Genomic DNA, 13,371 nt, shown 5'->3' on the forward strand with positions numbered 1-13,371 from the left:
ATTAGTAAGTAATAGAGTGATGTTAATTTGTGAAACAAATGTGACATGGGGTGTCTAGAGTGATTCTACAGTCATCGTCTGCAATGGTTCATATAATATTCACAAGGAAGAAAAAGGTGAAAAAGGATGAAAGAATATTTTGTATTCATATCAGTTCACAGTAAAATTAAACGCCCAGCAATTCTCAAAATTAAATGCTATCTATGATTGTCGGGAAAGTCGCATTTAAAGGGTGTAGACTGATAAAAAAAAAAACTATAATAAAAGTAAAGTAAAATGGCTATTTTGAAGGACCATTTTAAAGGTTTGAGGTTTGTTGGAGGCATGATCTTACAACCACAAAGGGTGAAATAACAAATAAGCATATTTCTCTATGTTATTCTATAACTGTATTCATTTCTCACAACTTATGTTCAATACAAAAAAGTAAAATAACGAGGGAAATCAGGCAGTTTTTTCCCCTGCACATTCATTCATACTATAAAAAAAATCCAGCATTATTGAGTTTTACTTATTAGTAACCACATTGTCTGGTAAAGTATCAGATTGCCTCTTCGTCATGGCTTTTTGTATTGATCTGGTCTAATAAATGGCAATGGTGTGATGATCACAACGTATTTACAAAACACTTAATTTATAAGAAAATGTAGTTACATATTCACACACCCCACAGAGAAATACTGTTAAGAGCAACACTGAATCATTTAGAAACATCTTCGGAAATGAAAATTACCTACTGACACAAATGACGTAATTTGATCCATTCATTTATTTTCTGCATCCCACAACTATTTGAGATGTGTTATTACTCTCTATCATCAAGTACATATCAGGAAATAGACCTTTATTTATTGTCAGTGTTCTGTGTGAATTGGCAACTACAGTTTCAGGAAGTATTGTTCTTTTTGTTTTCGTGCGTTTTGTGTTCACATCTTATCAAACATCCAGAGGGATCACGGCCTCGGAGCACCGATGCAAAAAGAGTCACATTGACCTTCACTCTGTACACCGTCGTACAGCGTCTTCTAACGCCTCCTAACGCCTCTCTGGGATTCCTCCTCCTCCTCCTCCTCTTCCTCCTCCTCCTCCATCGTGCTGTGCGTCCCGTCCCTAGCACCGGTCGTCCTCCTCTGTGTCGCTGAGAGGATCACATCCCGCCACAGAGGTCGTCTGCGCCAGGCGCTTCCGAAAGTGTCCGTTGGGGACCTGCCAGCCGGTCCGCAAACGGGGCGTGCCGAGCTGACGGTGTTTGAGCGTCCCAGGCTGCAGGCCACGGCCGCCTCAAAGGTCAACGTCTCCATGGGGCCGGAGGGGTCCGGGCTGTGGTCGCCCTCTTGAGAGGCCAGGAACGGCTCGGAGGGGTAGCGTCGGGGTGGGGACGGGTTCCGGTCCAGGTCGCTCCTCCTCTCGCCTGCGACGCCCTCTTGGGTCTTCCTGTTGGGCTTGCTCCGCCTCACGGTCACCGGGCTGCCGCGCTCATCGTCGTCCTCGCCGACGGAGGGGTGCAGCGGGGAGTAGGAGATGTGAGGGCGAGAGCGGGGCTGTGATGCGGGTCGTCGGCCGCTGGGGGTGCTGGACTCTGAGGTGGAGGGCACCGGACTGTCCGAGCTGTTGCCCTGGAGACGAGGATAAAGACAAAATGGAACAAACGTGACTTATTGGATCTTCTTTTCCAGGACATCCAATAACTTAAACCTGCCCAAACTTAAAGGGGCATTGCAGCAGATTATAAATGGAGGGGGACATTTGCTGATTTGCAATTTTTCTTTTAACTGTGTTGTTAATTTCTACTGACCAACACCATGACTCAGCTAGTTGGACAGAGCTTTTCTGACCCACCTGTTTGTCTTGGGGGTGAGCTCTCTCTCCACTAGAAGATCGTGAGGGCTGCAAACTCCTCTCTTCTGAGTTTCCACGAGATCCGCTTGGAGACAGGAGGTGACAGCGCTCCTTAGATCGGCCACGCTCCCTGTCGCCCTGCTTCCAGTGCTCTGAGCGGGAAACTAGAGGGAAGACATTCAGGAGAGGAGACAACGTGAATTGATAGATGAAGAGAAAAAGATTTCTGCATTTGACCTTTTTCTGTATTTGAACACCAGCGTTTCATGTTTGCAAATGGTGGGATAACAAAATAAACACTTTACACTATATGCAGACAAGCCAAAGTCATAACAGGTGATCAGACTCACCAGCAGCCTTATAGCTTTTGTGACGAGGTCGATAAACTCTCTCCGGGCTTTTCTCCTCCTCCCAAAGACCGTTCACCCGCTGATCTGCCGCGGTGGAGGCTGAACGTTTCAGGGAGCCACCTGCACTTTCCTCCGCCTGTTTATATGTGAAAACACACAAAGAAAAAAAGACAAACATGAAAGCACAGGGTTTCATAAACAACGGAAGTATGAAACATGCTGGGATTACACTGAGATATTTTAATTCAGGAGCAAGTGGGCGATTGCAGAGAGCTTTTTAAAAAACAAAACATGCTTTAGTTAGTGCAAAAAGAACGTGCATCCTAATAGAATAGTTTGGTTTAGTTTCCTCTAATCTCGAGAAGATAGAGCTCAAGGTTAGAAGGCATCAGCATTCAAAGATCACGCCCCAATTTAACAATTCTTTGAACCTTAATCAGACTCCCAAAGTTGCAAAAGACAAGCCAAAACTCAGATTTAAACTTCTCTGCAACACATAAGGAACAAGGCACTTTGGCATTAGAGCCCATGCAGCCACTGACATCCTGGAGATCCAGCACAGAGGCCGTGTCATTAAAGATGTGTGTACCTGCGACTCTACAGCCAGACCGGGCATGGAAGAGGCCCGCACACACAGACCCCTCCCTAGTGGGAGCTCCTGTGGGGCTTCAATCCCCCTACTGCACTGGCCCACCTAGGTGAGTACAGAAACAAGAGAGGAGGGCAAGGAGAGACACCAGTCAGACTCGTACCCGACAGGTCTGCCCTTTAGATACGAAGGTCCAGATCAGGTCAGAGGAGAGCACACAAGCCACAAGATCATCTATCATTGACATCGCCATCGGTATCCAATCAGAAGCCATTCCAGCCAGAAAACACACATATTAACAACTAGCAACAGGAAAACTGAGTTCAAGGAGGAATATAAACAGTGGAGAAGACGAGCGAGAATAGACAATAAACAAAACAGGTCACAGGGAAAGATGAAGTCCATATGTCAGCTTGGAAGTACATTCATTCATGCACGTTCAGGTCTTAACAGCTACACAAACAAGAGCCAGACGACTTCTGTCTAGGGGCCGAACAAGTTCCTCTGCAAGAACAAACACTAATATGTGCGTTTTATTCAGAATCATTTCATATCATTCATCTAGCAAGCGACACAGCAAAACAACAAGTTTGACAATATGCCTTTGTTATTCCGACCTCCACAGGACTAAAAGACAGGAGAACAGAGAGCAGCGACGCAGTGTTCTGCAAGGCACGGAGAAAGAAAACTTTTAATTATACGTTAAAACTTTGCTTGGGGGAGTTGAAATATGTGCTCGAACCTGGGAAACCCCCGTTAGGGATCACAAGATTACTCTTGCAACAGTGCAAATCACATCAGCGGTGTAAGACAACACACAGACATCCATTGTTGTCCATGGAAGCCTGCACACTGGTAGGCTTGTCACATACTAGCTATTGTACTAAGGCCAAAGCAACCACTTGTAAAATCTGAGAATCGGCTCACCCCTGACATCTTCTTTTGTTTTGTAAAACAGGGATGAGCTGGATGTGTGTTAAGTGCTTTAACTGAGGTGACACTCCTCGGTGCCGGAGATGTGTTTTTGCACTAAAGGTGGAGTCACTGCGATTCTGGAAAAAGATTGATATTATATCTCAACACCCAAACAAATACCTTCTCTCTAGATTTACAATCCCTCTCGCTCCCAATGCATTTCTCTTTATACATCCGTGGATTTGTTTCTGTCCTGTGCACCAGCAGTAACGGTTCCTGATTGTCATGAATAGTGTTGTGTCTCGGTCTGAGCTTCTTTGTTTGTTTTTCATTAACAGAGCCAGGGCTTTATTTCAGTACAAACACAGAACGGACAGCTAGCGGACCACGAGGAGCTCTTCGCTGAATTTAACAAAAAGCATATTGGATTAGAATCACTGGCTGCATCTTTAAGGGGTTTGGAAATGAATAACAGGATAAGAAAGAATAAAAACATATTTCTACTCTACAAAATGATCTTCTTGGACTTGACCTCTAAAAATTGTTCAAGAAACTAAGAAGGAAAAAATTCTGTTCCAGTTAAATGGTCCCAACCTCTACACACAGGTGTGACAAGTCGACAATGATCTATGAAATAAGTTAAGAACCACAGCTCTAAGACATGGTTGTGGTGTTAATGGTTGTGGTGTTAATGGTTGTGGGCTCACGTTGATCCTCTTTCTTACCAGATTCTGCTGTTGAGTAGCATCAGTGTCGGCGCTTATTGGCTGCAAAAACAGTTCCTGAGGTGAGATGGGGCTCAAAGCCACGAAGCCTCCTCTGGTCCTGTAGTGGGACAGAGAGAAACAGTACACAAACACATAAATAAATAAATACACAACTACAAATATAAGAAGATTTGCACATGAGCGCAGACTCACAGGGCTGAGCCAGCGCTGTGGGCCATCATGGGCAGCTGGGTGTTGGACAGAATGTCCTCCGGGAGCGTAGAGGCATCCAGACGCTTGAACATTAAGCTACTCTTCTGAAATGAGATAAATCAAAATCAAATCAGATGGATGTCGGAGGGGTTTATTCTAATTTAATTTTCATTTTGTTCAGGTCCAAATTTAAGAAGGTTAAAGAGGACTCCAGAGACAAGGCAATGAAGTAACTTGTTCATATTGTCATTCCTCCCTCTATGTAATTAGTTATGTTTGGATGTTATAAATATATGAGCAACTGGAATGGAACTTGATTTTTGATTTGCTAGACTGCAATTCTTCTTCAATTTTTTCCTTTTTCCACACATCTATTTTCCTTCTTCTTCATCTTAAAAGGGAAGGTCAAATCATAGCTAAGAGTTTTTTTTCTCCATGAAATTGATCAAATTGTGCTTTAAATTAAATTATAATAGATTCCATGTGATAGAAAATGGACACGGTTGTCTAAAACTGTGCAGGGAGGTTTGATGTTTTTTTTTTTTTTTTTTCCTTTTTCAAAATCCATTAATTTGCCTCCTTTTTTTAAACACATAATTAGAATAGATGATAACGGCATGCAGAGCTGACCTGAGCTTCAAGTTGCTGCCTGAGCTTCTTGGCTTTGTTCTGTTTGAAGTAGTCCATTATCATCATGGAGGCGTAGATCTTCCCCACCGTCATGTCCGTATCTGTGAGGGCAGACACGCTACATTAAACTTTTGCTGCTCGTCTCTCAGCATTACATCGAGTATTTCCTCTTTACTGAGAGTCAGACCTTTGTTGATCGGTACCAGGAGGTCCAAGTTCTTCTGGGGCAGATAAGGCCAAATGATGCTGATCTCTTTCTGTAGTTCACTATCCAGAGCGATACGGTCCTCACCGCCTGGAACAAACATCCACATTCAGCCACTTTGGCAAATAGAATAAATTACATTTTTGTTTTTTGCTGAAGCTGAACAATTAGTCGATCAATTGATAAATTAGTTGATGTCATTTGTCAAGAATTAAAACCAAACATCTTACGAAAAAACAAATCTCACATGTTAAAATGACGTGTTTCTAACTAAAAACTACAAACTAACTATTAACTAACGATGGACTAACTCTAAAAACTATGAACTAAAAATGAACTAACTATTAACTAACAACTTACTCAATTCTAATAATTTGCTACTTGTTGTCTTATATGACAGTAAACCGATTTGTTTTTATATTTGGATCGTTGATCGGACGAATCAAAACAATTTGACGTCTTCTTTGACATTGTCACTATTTTAGTTTTTTTTATAAATCAAATAATGAATCTATTATGAAAAAAATTATTCACAAATACACGATAAATAAAATAATCCTTAAATGCCATATAAAAATGTTGACATGCTAATTCATGACTCGGACCTCTGGCTATTTTGATGTCCAAAGCTGTGCGGATGAGCGACATCAGGGTGGAGGTGAAGTGGACGCTCATGTCCTCATCCACAGGCATGTTCATCAACACCAACCTCTGAGAGACAACGAGGGACGGAGAGAAGAAGACAGGAGGAGATTCATTCAATCACTTTGTGAACAGTTCCAGTAAAAAATATAGACACCAGTAGATTTAGTTTATATATGTTTAATTTAATTTAAAAATAGTAGAACATTTGAAATGATTCCTCAGAGATTTCCACGGACACATCTGCTATAGGGAATTTGTGCAACTGTGTTTTAATTGAAATTACATATCCTCTCTGATCAACATCAGATGAACAACTTCTGTAAATTCAGGCAAGAATCTGTATTTGGTTTTAAACATAACTAACAATAATTTAAATTAAGCTTGAGTTTAATTACCCTTGACTTAATAGACATTCTGTTGGTATGATCCCTCAAATGCAAATACATTTAGGATTTTACTTGAGTTTTCATTAAATTCAGCCCTTCAGTGTTAATAAATAAGTGATAATGTTATCAGTACCTTGTAGGCGATCTTAGCAGGACATTTTTTGCCCAGGCCCAGGGGCGGTGACATGTGTGTTAACATCTCATACATGGCGGTGTAGTGGATACGACCACTTCAGAGTGATAGGTGAGGGGAGGAACAGAGGGAAAAACAAGGTGGAGAGGTTAATGAATAGTGGCATAAAACACAGATCTAATACAGATGATGAGAAGTTCCCATTTAAAGGTTTTGCACTGTGGCATTTGGGTCTTCTATAACAATGTCTGCTTTTTCTAGCACAGTGAACTCTAGATGCTCTTTTGGACTTGAATTTGATCAACTTGCACCAAACATGAAGCTCATTGCTCTGAAAATGTGCTTTGACGGCCCTCTGCTGGATAAATAAAGAACATGAATGTTGATCAGGTCTGATTGAGTCTAAATAAAACTAAACATTTAAAAAAACGCAGCAGTAATAAGATCCAATGCTCACCATGCCAGACGATCATACTCCCCCCAGATGCGGACAAACTCGTCCAGGTGATGGGGACCCAGGATGGAGGAGTCTCGCGTCAGGTACTCAAAGTTATCCATGATCACAGCCACGAACAGATTTAGCATCTGAAAAGGGACATGAAGAAGAAAATCACTGTGAAAAGACAGCAGAGGAAATGACAAATATGTAAAGCGAGTGTTATGTTGGTGGAGGCCTGACCAGGAACGAGCTGAAGAAGATGAATGAGACGAAGTAGCAGTACGCAAAGTCCGTCCCACAGCCTCCCTCGTGGTCTGGAGACGTGGTGAGGGGGGAGATGGAGGAGTCGGGCTCACACTCCTGACCCGACAGACACGAAAGCATAATCTCCTGCCAGGACTCCCCTGTCGCACTCCTGGTGGTTTAAACACAAACCAGCCGCTAGTTGACTTCAAATGAAGACCCAGTTTATAGAAGTAAAATATAATGAGTAAAACTGAAAGCATTAAGGCTTGATTTGTATGGTTTTTTTTAATCAGTAGCTCACCTGAAAAGCAACATCAGCGCACTGAAAAAGGTCTTGAAATTGTTGTGTTGATTGATGTGACTCTCATCATTCAGCTTGATGTTTCCAAACACCTGCAGGAAACATGTTGTGATTATTTAATTGGATCCAAATTACATTACGTACATTCAAAATTAAGTTAAAACAATCAGGAACAGAAAACGACTTAATGGTTCAAATTACATAATATAAACAGCTCATAAATATCACAGAAATACAAGAAGTATCAGTGAAATCCATATACAAAACCCCTGTCCAAAATGTCACCTCTTCTTTGTTTGTTTAATATTTAAATGGAGATTTGTATTGCTTCTTATATTAGTGTCATTATATTAATTGTGTCATATTTTAAATGTCTGTTCATATTTACTATTAATTTTCTTTCTTTTATGGAGCCTCCCAGCAAAGCATTTCACACAATTGTTCAAGTAAACCGGAGGAGTGACATTGAACATCTTGATCTTAAACATTAAAAACTAAATCAGATTGAAAAATGTGTATATTCAGTCACATAGTCTGCATTTGTTTCTTAACTCTAAGTTTGACTTCAACTGTGAGACGCGACAGTCTGTTATGTTACTTATATACTTAATACAAGTGAAAGGATACCTGCATTCCAATTATGGCGTATATGAAGAAAAGCATAGCGATGAGAAGACAGACATAAGGAAGTGCCTGTTGGGGAAGAGACAGAAAAGACAGTTAATTAAAACTCATCATGAATAAAAGCTATATTTTTTTTAAAGCATCATCATTATACTTGTGCGAGGAATCAAAGTGATAATAAATAAATAAAATGTCCGACCTTGAATGATTGAACAAAAGTCCACAGCAGAATACGGATGGTGTAACCCTGCCTCAGCAGCTTGATCAACCTGGCTGTTCGGAAAAGCTTCAAGAAACTCATGTTGATGGTGTTCACGGACTGTCGCACAAATGGTTGGAGAGAGTGTGACACAAGAGAGAGAGAGAGGGAGAGGGAGGGAGGGGGAGATAGTGGCAGACAGAAGGGAGAGACAGGATGTAAAACACAGATGGCCACGTTCATCACAACATGACTTAAGTTGTGTCTGGAGGCAGAGATCGTAACACACACAAGAGGGAAACTTGGAAAGAAGGGATGCTGCTTTTAATGCGAGCTATTTGTGTCTTGTTCTTTTAAGGGTCGCAACATTGTGAAAAATGAATGGTGTCTTGGCAGTGTCTTACCTGTAAATCCACAATTATCTCAGAGATGCTGCCCAGAACAGTGATGAAATCAAAAATATTCCAAGTGTCTCGAAAGTAGTTCTGCAGCAAAGGAAAATGTTTTCAGTAATTTGACTCAACATGGACAAATTCTTTATCAGTGGAGCGAGATGTGATTTAAATAGACTCAGTCTCTGATTGATGTGTACTTGTCTTCCACACTCACCACCAAACCAAATGCCAGGATCTTGAGTATACACTCCATGGAGAAGAGGACGGTGAAGGCCGTGTTCAGGTGTTTTAGGACCATGTCGTAGGCTGTCGGGGCCGAGTGGTACTGAAGGAAAAGACAACTTTTAATTTACTGTCATGATAAGACAAGTAACTCCACACACACTCTCTCAAGGCTCATAATGATGGATTTGACTGTTTCAGCCATACATTTGCATCCACGAAATGACCACCAAACATATCAGAAGTTTACAGATTGCACACAGCTCTTTGTTTCAATTTATTACAGCACGGTATGAAGATGTTCTTGCAGAGACTTAAAACTTGCTTGAGATTTGTAATCACCTTGAACATTTCATTGCCTGTATTCATATTTGTGTAAATTAAATTTTTGACATATGGTTTGGTCAAAAAGCAATTTAAGGATTAAAAAGAAACTTTACTTGATACATTAAGGTGCTTTTGGAAGATACTCAAATGTGGTGGTTTCTTTAAAAGCAACAACATATTGTTTTTTAAAGAAAAATCCTGTTTTTAGGAAGAAAAGCTAAAGTTTAATAAAATTACTTTCCATTGGTTGTGACAAAAGAAAGTGTTATAAAAAAAAAAAAAGCTGACAGTTTAGCCAGATAACCTAAAAAAACTAAAGTGATTGCACCCAAAAAGTTGCTTACAATCCCTAATTGCACAGAACAATCTACATTGAGTTCGGCAGGTAAAAGTTGAACCAAGAGGTCGGTCTGTAAACTGTGATAAATAGACAGAGATTCACATATAAAACCAAATGTCGACAAAACCCAGAAATGTTCCCTTGTCGCTAAGTCAATGTTTTTTTTGTTAGATGCCTTAAAAAAATGTATGTGGTTAACACAAGCTTAAAAGATTTCAACGTTTTGTTTTACGATATAAAATACGTCAGTAAATATCCCAGTGGTGAAAACATCATCCTGCTGACTAGTCTGCCTTCACAGTTGGTGTGTTTCATCATGTGACCTTGGTATGTTACCAGTTTGTATATCACAGTTTGTATTTCACTATCATTGGCTTTTTTACTTCTGCCAACTGTCTTCATGCTCCAAAAATCAAAATCATAAATCATAAAAGTTGTGTTCATTTGTGAAGATGATATTGCTAAACTAAATGTGTAAGGACTATAAATGTTTGTTTGACACAAAGCTTATTTTCTGCAATAATCCAAAATCCAATGGAAAATTGGTCAATTGGAGTCGAGGGGCCGGTCGATGCTAACTTCGGGGTTGGTGAAAAAAAAAAAAAAAAAAACATCAACCCTGCAGGATTCTATTGTAGTTCATTACCTGCTGAGAAACATACAGAAGAGGAACTAATGTTTATTATTATGGATTACTTATCCCACAATTTGTAGCACTGATACATGCAAACATGATCTACAAAGTATATACTGTTCCCAGCATGCATCCTGAGATCCAGAGATCTTTACCTTCATCATGAGGACCACAGTGTTGAGAGCGATCATGACGAGCACCGTGTACTCAAACGAGGGCGAAGCCACAAAGTGCCACAGTCTGTACTGTAAGGTCTGTCTGTTCTGGGGCATGTAACGGGTCATCGGTTTGGCGCTGATGGTAAAGTCGATGCAAGCTCTCTGACGGACGGAAAGGAAACAAAACCAGACATGAATGAATATGTGTGAATGTAACTGTTTGTGTGTCTGCATATGTTTCCCATCGTGACACACCTCGTTCTTCTCCAGACTGCACTCCTGAATCATCTTGTCACCCTGCTCCTGGAAGGTGATGATGATCAGAGCCACAAAGATGTTGACGAAGAAGAAGGGAAAGACCACAAAGTAGACCACGTAGAAAATGGACATCTCCATGCGGTTCCCCCGACTCGGCCCCATGCTCTCCTCTGTGACATCGGTGGAGTGCTGCAGGACCCTAGCAGGAAGAAGAGATGAGATAGAAGAGAGGTTGGTTGTCTTTTTAAGGCTATTAAGGCCAAAATAGTTTAATTCACCCACATTTTGATCCCTTAATTCCAAACAAAAATCCACTTACTGAGGCCATCCCTCTCCAGTTGAGACGGTGAAGAGTGTGAGCAGAGCCCAGCAGACGTTGTCGTAGTGAAACTCGTGTCTCTTCCACTCTCTCCTCTTCACCTCCTTTTTGTCTCTGCTGTAGTCGATGTAGTAGCCTCTGTAGGGAGCAGAGCGGCCCGGAGGTCATTGTTTCACTTAATTCACTCATTGAACCAGCAGTTTGAATGAGTGAATGAGAGTAAGACAATAAAGCTTTTGTTAATTGGAAATACTATTAACTGGGGAATATGGGGACCTGCAGATAATCACAGGATATCTGGGGTAGAGTATATAAAGACTGAGGAGCTACACTTCTTGGCCATTTTCTGTCCTGCTGCTTACATTTGTGACAGGACGTTTGTTTAGGAGTTATCCATTGCTCTACAACTTGATATGTTGTGGTATCATTTAATAAATCTATTAATTAATCATACTTGGTGTTGTTGTTGTGTATGTTATATCCTTGCCAGAAAGTTCTGTAGAGCTGAGATGTTGTTTTCTTTCGGTTCCCTCTTGTTTAGGGATAGTTAAGGAGTTATGTTCAGTACTGTAAATGTATCTTCATTAAATTTAAGTTGGATGTTTTTTGTTTTATTTTTAGCTGAAGATGGTTGGTTTGTTATTTTGACCTGGGCTTTACCTGAAGTTCACTTTAAAGGCAAGAAATATTCTGGCAATAAAAACTCCGTAAAACCATTACTCTTTAAGCTTCATGTTTTGTGTGGTATAAACAAACGAGATTTGGCAGTGGTGACACAGCCGACCTCTAAAAGAAGGCAAAGAGGTGGATCCTTGGTGGAGCTGAGGCGGGCCCTGAAGACGCAATGGAGCGGAGAGCTAGCGACCTGGTGGGGCAAACCATAGCCACTGCCATGCCCTTAATAAGGCCTAACTGTATGCCTTAATATAATTTAAGCAAGTGAGTAAATTATTACGTTTTTGTAACAGGTTGTAAACATGTTTATTTCTATGGTAAAGTCAGGCATTTTAACATGGGGGTTTATGGGGAGTGACTTTTGGAGCCAGCTTCAGGTGGCCATTTGAGGAACTCCATTTTTTTGGCACTTTCGCGTTGGCTTCATTTCTCAGCACCGGGGGTTGCCGCTTGGCTTATACCCACAGTCTACATCCGGAGAGCCAGACTCAAGCTAAGCTAACCAGCTGCCGTCCATGGCTTCATATTTACCGTACAAACACGAGAGTGGTCTTAAAATGAGCAACTCTTCATATTCTGGTTGTATTTTACTCCCCTCTTGTTCTCGGGGAGGGACAAAGTAACAACATAACTGTCATGTAATGTGGCAGTACATGTTGGACTGGATCCATGGAGGATTTTCAGAGACATGGACTGTGAGAGGTTTAGATTAGCGGTGGAAAGTATGTTTACTCAGGTACTGTACTTAAGAACAAAATGAGATACTTATATCCAGCAATATTATATATGTTACTCTGAAATGGGCCATTCTGCCCAATGAGTGTTACATTTTGGATGCTGAATTTTGAGTACAGGAATTTGTACTTTAACAGAATATTTATACTCTGAAGTATCGCTTCTCTTTACTTTAGTAACAGTTTTGAGTTCTTCTTCCTTCGCTGGTTTGGATACATCCACTTACTGGCATTCCTTCTCTGAATTCATGGAGCTGTCAGTGCAGTAGAAGAACTTCCCCTTGAAGAGCTGCACGGCAATGACAGCAAAGATGAACATGAAGAGCTGGTACACGATGAGGATGTTGAAAACGTTCTTCAGAGATGTGACCACACAGTCGAAAACAGCCTGTTGAGAAGAACGACAAAGAGAAGAAGCAAAGAAAGCACAATCTGTCAGACGTCTGTGAAATAAAACCCAAAAACCAAAATACTGGAGAGTGTTTGTAGATGTTATCAAACCTTGAGTTTAGGAAGCCTCTTGATGGTTTTAAGAGGACGAAGCACCCTCAAGACTCGGAGGGACTTTATTGTCTTGATGTCTCTGCCTTTGTTGTTTCTGTTGACATTGTAAAAAACAGCACTTAGGAACATAGTTGCACTCTGAAACTAGTGCACAAGGACAGATGGAATAGACACATTCAAAAGGGTGAAAAAGAAAAAACACACTGAAAGCAAAAATGTCAACACAAGAGCATCTCAAAAGGCACAATGAAACACAGAATTTCACCCTGAGTGTGTTTGCACGGAGCCCAGCAGGTGTCACAGGAACATTTTTTGATCATTTGTGCAAGTTGTACCCTTGAATTAATTATCTGTGAAAACAAGTTCACTTATAATGTGTCCAAT

At 40.9% G+C, this 13,371-nt stretch overlaps 1 protein-coding gene across 1 annotated transcript in view; it reads right to left on the reverse strand.

Moving 5' to 3' along the window:
• Window positions 1-1,110: 1,110 nt before the first annotated feature.
• Window positions 1,111-13,371, reverse strand: part of LOC129113385 (voltage-dependent R-type calcium channel subunit alpha-1E-like) — a 47,935-nt gene continuing 35,674 nt past the window's right edge. Inside the window, 23 exon segments of the mRNA XM_054625641.1 lie at window positions 1,111-1,232; window positions 1,235-1,616; window positions 1,840-2,003; window positions 2,190-2,325; window positions 2,779-2,883; window positions 4,419-4,518; window positions 4,614-4,717; window positions 5,244-5,344; window positions 5,431-5,538; window positions 6,054-6,159; window positions 6,613-6,709; window positions 7,070-7,197; window positions 7,292-7,466; window positions 7,599-7,690; window positions 8,226-8,291; window positions 8,422-8,541; window positions 8,826-8,906; window positions 9,031-9,141; window positions 10,495-10,659; window positions 10,753-10,954; window positions 11,075-11,212; window positions 12,711-12,871; window positions 12,985-13,081. Coding sequence (XP_054481616.1) covers window positions 1,111-1,232; window positions 1,235-1,616; window positions 1,840-2,003; window positions 2,190-2,325; window positions 2,779-2,883; window positions 4,419-4,518; window positions 4,614-4,717; window positions 5,244-5,344; window positions 5,431-5,538; window positions 6,054-6,159; window positions 6,613-6,709; window positions 7,070-7,197; window positions 7,292-7,466; window positions 7,599-7,690; window positions 8,226-8,291; window positions 8,422-8,541; window positions 8,826-8,906; window positions 9,031-9,141; window positions 10,495-10,659; window positions 10,753-10,954; window positions 11,075-11,212; window positions 12,711-12,871; window positions 12,985-13,081 — 3,061 coding nt within the window.

This window comes from Anoplopoma fimbria, chromosome 3 (genome assembly GCF_027596085.1).
Source record: "Anoplopoma fimbria isolate UVic2021 breed Golden Eagle Sablefish chromosome 3, Afim_UVic_2022, whole genome shotgun sequence".
NCBI classification, from domain to species: Eukaryota; Metazoa; Chordata; class Actinopteri; order Perciformes; family Anoplopomatidae; genus Anoplopoma; species Anoplopoma fimbria.